This window comes from Cherax quadricarinatus, chromosome 37, assembly GCF_038502225.1.
Source record: "Cherax quadricarinatus isolate ZL_2023a chromosome 37, ASM3850222v1, whole genome shotgun sequence".
Lineage (NCBI taxonomy): Eukaryota > Metazoa > Arthropoda > Malacostraca > Decapoda > Parastacidae > Cherax > Cherax quadricarinatus.
Window position 1 is genome coordinate 16,237,324 of NC_091328.1, and position 6,555 is coordinate 16,243,878.

The window sequence follows — 6,555 nt, forward strand, 5'->3', positions numbered from 1 at the left end:
TATGGCAAAATGAGCGTTGCTATTTAAGCCAAGATAGCAAGTTCTGCCACCTTTATATCAACAATGTATCTCTTAAATCTTCTGTACCATATTATGTAATAAAATATTCCTATTGGTAAAAAAAATATATGAAAAGATGGGGTGGTAAGGGAAGTGGAATATTCAAACGGCTTCAGGAAGAAATCCAAATATTCTTCCTTGAAGCCTTTTTATCCACTTCTCCGAGGCTATGGGTCCCACAATTTACACCAGAGGTGGACCCCATCTTATATAAATATATATATATATATATATATATATATATATATATATATATCTAGATATATATATATATATATATATATATATATATATACATATATATAATGTGAAGCTCATGTGGAAGGAGAGCGCTGATGTAGGAAAACGAGGGCAAGAACGGGTGTATGAGGTTCTGCACTTGCTGTCTAGTTTTGAGGAAAGATGTGCGACTGATTACGACGTTCCTTAAATGATGCACCGTATATTATCCGCACAGGTGTCCCTCTCGGGAAAAGAGGTGACCAACAGCACCAGTGTGACCTCTGAGATAACAGCTTACGACTTAGAGCCCGACACCCGTTACCGCCTCACCCTCTGGTCAGCCAACACCCACGGCAACAGCAGGAGAACCACTCTGCATGGTTCTACTGCCCCCTCCAACACCTCCACCAGCAGCAGCATGAATGGCCACGCCTCCAACACCACGAAGGGCCCCCTGGCCATGCTGTGGCCGTCCCTGGTAGCTGTGGTAGTGGTGGTGACGGTGTTGGGGGTGGTGATGGGTGTAGTGTTGGGGGTTCTCACACAAAGAATCTCAGTACCACACAGGTTCTCCCAAGAGACGGAAGATGAGGAGGAGCCACAAGCCCCAAGTCACTCCCGAGTAAACATGGGTCGCTTAGGTGAGTCACACAGGTAGGAAACAGAAGGTACATACAGTATATAGTGCATAAGTGCATATATATTTAATGCAGGATAACTAGTGATGAAACCACCAGTGAAAAGATGATACTTTTGATTGTGTTTCCAGTGTGGATATCCTACATATCAGATACAACTTACTACTGAGATTCTTTAGCACATATACTTAAAACATATAAATGGAAGAGTGAAACAGTCCAGATTAACCTGATATATATGTATTCATACCTAATATGTATGTACTCATAAGTAAAACAGTTTGAATCAACCTAATGTGTTTGTTTTCCTGAGTGAAACATCGCAGTCCACGATGTAACCTGAAATTAACAACACAGCATATTTTTGCCCACTTGACTTATTTTTTCCAGGCAAGGGAAACCACGTTTTCATAGAAGATCTCGGGAGACCACCAGCACGTTATGATATCATAACAACTGTCCCTTCCAAGGAGGACTCCCATATTTATGACGACCCTATCGCTCTGAGGAGAGGACGAGCACAAGAAAAACCCGTAGCAGATATTAAAGTTGCCCCTGACGTGGAGTATCCCAGGTTTTCTTTCACGGCCAGTGACTGGAACAGCCAGTCGCAGTCCCTCTCGTGGCACCTGGCAAACTCCCGTCTTCTGCGCAATAAAATTGACTTTAGAGTTCCTAGTAAAGAAGTTCCACGGAAACCAGTGAGAGTCGAGCCACCCAAACTTCCAACTTTAAACGTTTGTAAATCCATCACCCCTAGAACAAGGGTAAAAACCATGCCTGCCCTTGAATTTCGTCTAATTTTAATCCCTGAAACTAGCAAAATGCTTCAATTTGCCGTAGAAAGAGACACTCGGTTGATATCATATTTATCCAAAGATACAAGCATATCCAGCTCTACTTCCAAGTTCCCGACTATAACTGAGGAAGAAGAATCTAAACCTCTGAATATCAGAGAAGATTCACATGCACACAGCAATTATTCGTCTACTTCAGTTTCTCCTTATGAATCGATACCGGTTCACAGGAGATCAAGCATAGAAAATGACAGTCAGAGGATGATTCCGACGTTGAAGCCCATCCAGGAAGATCCGGTTGAGTCCACGCCTGTAATTCACCAACAAGACACCACTCAGGGTTCTTGTACGAACACTGACGGAGTCGGGAATGCAAGACATTTATCTACAAATGACCTGCTTGTGAAAACCCAACAAACAACAACAGACGTTGAAATCAGCGACTACGACAACTTGGAAATCCGCAAAATGACGGGGAGAGGAACACCCATGAACAACACAATTAGTGTCAGTAGTACACCAGCCGACCCATACAAGACAACAACAATACATAGAAATGAAGACCACAGGAAGCCAAGCAATCCCCGACCTCGACCGTACAGTATTCCCAACAACAAATCTCGCAAGATGGTGAGGATAGCAGTAGAGGATGTTGAGGTGATTAAGGGCTGCCCTCTCCTTCCTGAGCCGCGAGTTGGGAGAGCTGGCGGGAGCCGCTGGGTTCCCTCCATACCCCTTGCGGGTAAATTAAGCAGACAGCACCCTTACATACCACCCCTGGCTGGCATCAGAAGAGGCTTCAAGACTTCACCACCACCCTCCTTGAGGCGCTTGATCGAGCCTCTGGTAAGACGCTTTCAACTTATGTACTGCTTTCTGTCTCACGTTTTGTGCATGCATGTCAATGAGGGTTTAATGCCTATTCAAATTCTGAAGAGAGCATCAATGAGGTCGAAATATACAGTATTCAATCTTATTTTCTGATTATTGGCTCAGTGTGAATTCGTTTATGTCATCCAGTACACTGAATACCTGTGCTGAAACCAAGAAGCCTTTTACTTATCCATTTTTCCCTAGCCAAGCATTTTACTAACGCTTAGCTGAGAAGGGACAACAGATATTGGGAGATTTGCTTTTTAATTTCACTATGCCCAAAATTCTAACCTGGGACCTTCCGGTTGTGTGCTGACTGCACTGAAGTTATTAGAAGTTTATCTTAATTATATAATGCTGGGCTTCACATTCTTGTTCTGCTACGGGCAATATTTCTAAGGTTAATTATTACTGAGAGCACATTAAAGAGAATGATTAGAATACCCATATGCAAGAACGATTCCACCTTTACTTTAAGCGTAGTGTGTTTGACAGCTTAGCATCATGGGCCTCCAAATGCACATATATTTGTGTTCACTTATAAATATTAGATAACGTGTAGCATACATAGATCTTGAATGATATAGCTGTATTTCTGAAGGGAGATAATCACATTTGAGTCTGTAGGAAAGAAACGGACACACCTATGTAAATGTTTGTACTTATCTCTGTATGGTTGTTGGAGAGATTCATAATAATGCAGGGCCTACTGTTAGTCTTCATAAATACATGACCCAACTCGTTACTCACAGATCCCGCAGGGAGATACCAGCAGCAGCCCACACCCGCCCACACCATCAGCTCAACTGACTTCAAGCACACCATCAGCTCAGCTGACTTCAAGCACACCATCAGGTCCATGGGCACTTCGCAGGCCCAGACGTGCCATCACCTCTCTCTTCAGCCTCTCTTCTTCCTCCTCGTCATCTTCCTCTTCCTCGTCCTCTTGTTTCAGAAGATGGGGAAAGAAGTCGAGAGAAGACACGCCATCACCATACACCGAATACAGGAGACATAGCAACTCCTTCAAAGGGTCGCCACAGAGGTCGTCCTTCGTGAGTATGATATCACGGCCTCGCAGCGTACACTTGTCTGCAGGCCCCAAGCACACATCACAATACTGTCCGGACAGCGACTGGTTCTCCTCCAACTGCTCCTCCCCGAGGTCGTCTTCATCGTCTTCTTCGTCGTGTATGCCACATTCCTCGTCTTCCTCGTCGCCTGTGTCGTCGTTCTACTCTTCGGAGAACTCTCTCTCCATCTCCGCCTCCCTATCTCCCTCATCGTCAGCTTCTTCTTTCCAGTTCACTTCATCGTCATCGTCCACAGTTTCGAGCTCTCCCTTCTCCTCCTTCCTCTCTCCCTCTCTGACGTCTCCCTCTTCGTCCTCCTTCCTGTCTCTTGCCTCTTGCTCCACCTCCCCAGATTCTGTATTTTCAGGACAAATCACCCCAACGTAAAGGGAAGTCAGAAGGTCTTGTTACCCCTTCTAGAAATATTATTTTTCGCACATGCAGTTTAAATCAGTCTGCTAACTCTTGAATGAACACTGGGCGATAAGGGTACAATTTTAGGTGTTTTTTTATGAGTTTTGCACTGGATTAAAGTTACAGATCAAGAGTTATACAGATGTTTTGCTCTAGGAAATCTCTAACAGAGCGAAGTGAATATGTACTGCTGGAGGCTCGGACTTCCGACTTCTGACAAAGGAGTGATTGTCTCGACCCGGCTATGACTGTCATAACTTAGTGGTGAGAGTCACGGTTTCCATCACAGGTCCAGTGAGCAAATATCCGTCAGGAAAAGAATAAATCTAACAGAGAAAAACGTTCTCCCAATAAAAGGGTGTTTTGCAAAAAGTGTCCCTTTCCTTTTACACTACAGAACGTGGCAATCCTCAGATAGTACACAGTCGAGTTACACAGTGAATCTGATGGTGTAACCTGTCACAACGCTCCTGGGTATGTTCACCTGACTTGGAGAGAGGATGATTAGAAGAAATAACAGCTACAAATAGGGTAACATATGTTTGTCCTTCTAGCAAAGCAGGACTTTACTGCAAAACGTTTCGCTCCAATCATACTGACCCGTGAAACAGAGTCTTTGTAGAACAAGCTCTTCTTGGGACAACGTTTTATCACTGCTTTATCCAGTATTTATTATCTTCAATATCGTTAGACTGAATTAACAAGGTACAACTTTAAACAAAACATCGTTAAATAAAAGTATACATCCTATTATAACTGGTATATAAGTTGAAGAGTAAGATACAAGTGTAATACTTGGGTATCTTAACTGTTGAAACACTTCGCTTGTGCACCAGGCTTCTTCAGTTGGATACAGGCGATAATAACACTGGAGACAGCAGAAGTGAAGCGGGAATTGTGAGATCAGTCCCTCAGCATCTTTGTAATATCCTGAACCAACACCTAAGTCAAGAGTCCACACATTTCTACCGAGGTGACAAAATATTGCGTCCACTCTGTAGTGTGTTATGCTAATGAACTGTATCACTATCAGTCTCCTACACCATCACCATCATAGTCTCCTACATCATCATTACAGTCTCCTACATCACCATCAGAGTCTCCTACATCATTACCATCACAGTCTCCTAAACCATCACCATCACAGTCTCCTACATCACCATTACAGTCTCCTACATCACCATTACAGTCTCCTACACCATCATCATCAGTCTCCTACATCATCACCATCACAGTCTCCTACATCATCACCATCACAATCTCCTACATCATTACCATCACAGTCTCCTACACCATCACCATCACAGTCTCCTAAACCATCACTATCACAGTCTCCTACATCACCATTAGAGTCTCCTACATCACCATTACAGTCTCCTACACCATCACCATCACAGTCTCCTACACCATCACCATCACAGTCTCCTAAACCATCACCATCACAGTCTCCTACATCACCATTACAGTCTCCTACATCACCATTACAGTCTCCTACACCATCATCATCACAGTCTCCTACATCATCACCATCACAGTCTCCTACATCATTACCATCACAGTCTCCTACACCATCACCATCACACTCTCCTACATCATCACCATCACAGTCTCCTACACCATCACCATCACAGTCTCCTACACCATCACCATCACAGTCTCCGACACCATCACCATCACCATCACAGCCCTACATCATCATCATCATTACAGTCTCCTACATCATCACAGTCCCCTACATCATCATCACAGTCTCCTACATCATCACCATCACAGTCTCCTACACCATCACCATCACAGTCTCCTACATCACCATCACAGTCTCCTACATCATCACCATCACAGTCTCCTACACCATCACCATCACAGTCCTACATCATCATCATCATTACAGTCTCCTACATCATCACAGTCTCCTACATCATCATCACAGTCTCCTACATCATCATCATCACAGACTCCTACATCATCATCATCACAGACTCCTACATCATCATTACAGTCTCCTACATCACCATCACAGTCTCCCACATCATCATTACACTCTCCTACATCACCATCACAGTCTCCCACATCATCATCATCACAGATTCCCACATCACCATCACAGTCTCCCACATCATCATCATCACAGATTCCCACATCATCATCATCACAGTCTCCTACATCATCATCTTCATTACAGTCTCCTATATCACCATCACAGTCTCCCACATCATTATTACAGTCTCCTACATCACGATCACAGTCTCTCACATCATCATCATCACAGATTCCCACATCACCATCACAGTCTCCCACATAATCATCATCACAGTCTCCTACATCACCATCACAGTCTCCCACATCATCATCATCACAGATTCCCACATCAACATCACAGTCTCCCACATCATCATCATCACAGTCTCCTACATCACCATCACAGTCTCCCACATCATCACAGTCTCCCACATCACCATCACAGTCTCCCACATCATC

The 6,555-nt window shown here is 43.9% G+C and overlaps 1 protein-coding gene across 1 annotated transcript in view; it reads left to right on the top strand.

The window, feature by feature from the left end:
• LOC128701201 (uncharacterized) overlaps positions 1 to 4,893 on the top strand; it is a 114,570-nt gene extending 109,677 nt beyond the window's left edge. The window contains exons 11-13 of the mRNA XM_053794799.2: positions 518 to 923; positions 1,311 to 2,563; positions 3,343 to 4,893. Coding sequence (XP_053650774.2) covers positions 518 to 923; positions 1,311 to 2,563; positions 3,343 to 4,050 — 2,367 coding nt within the window. The 3' untranslated portion in view covers positions 4,051 to 4,893. The remainder of the gene's footprint in view (positions 1 to 517; positions 924 to 1,310; positions 2,564 to 3,342) is intronic.
• Positions 4,894 to 6,555: the final 1,662 nt, after the last annotated feature.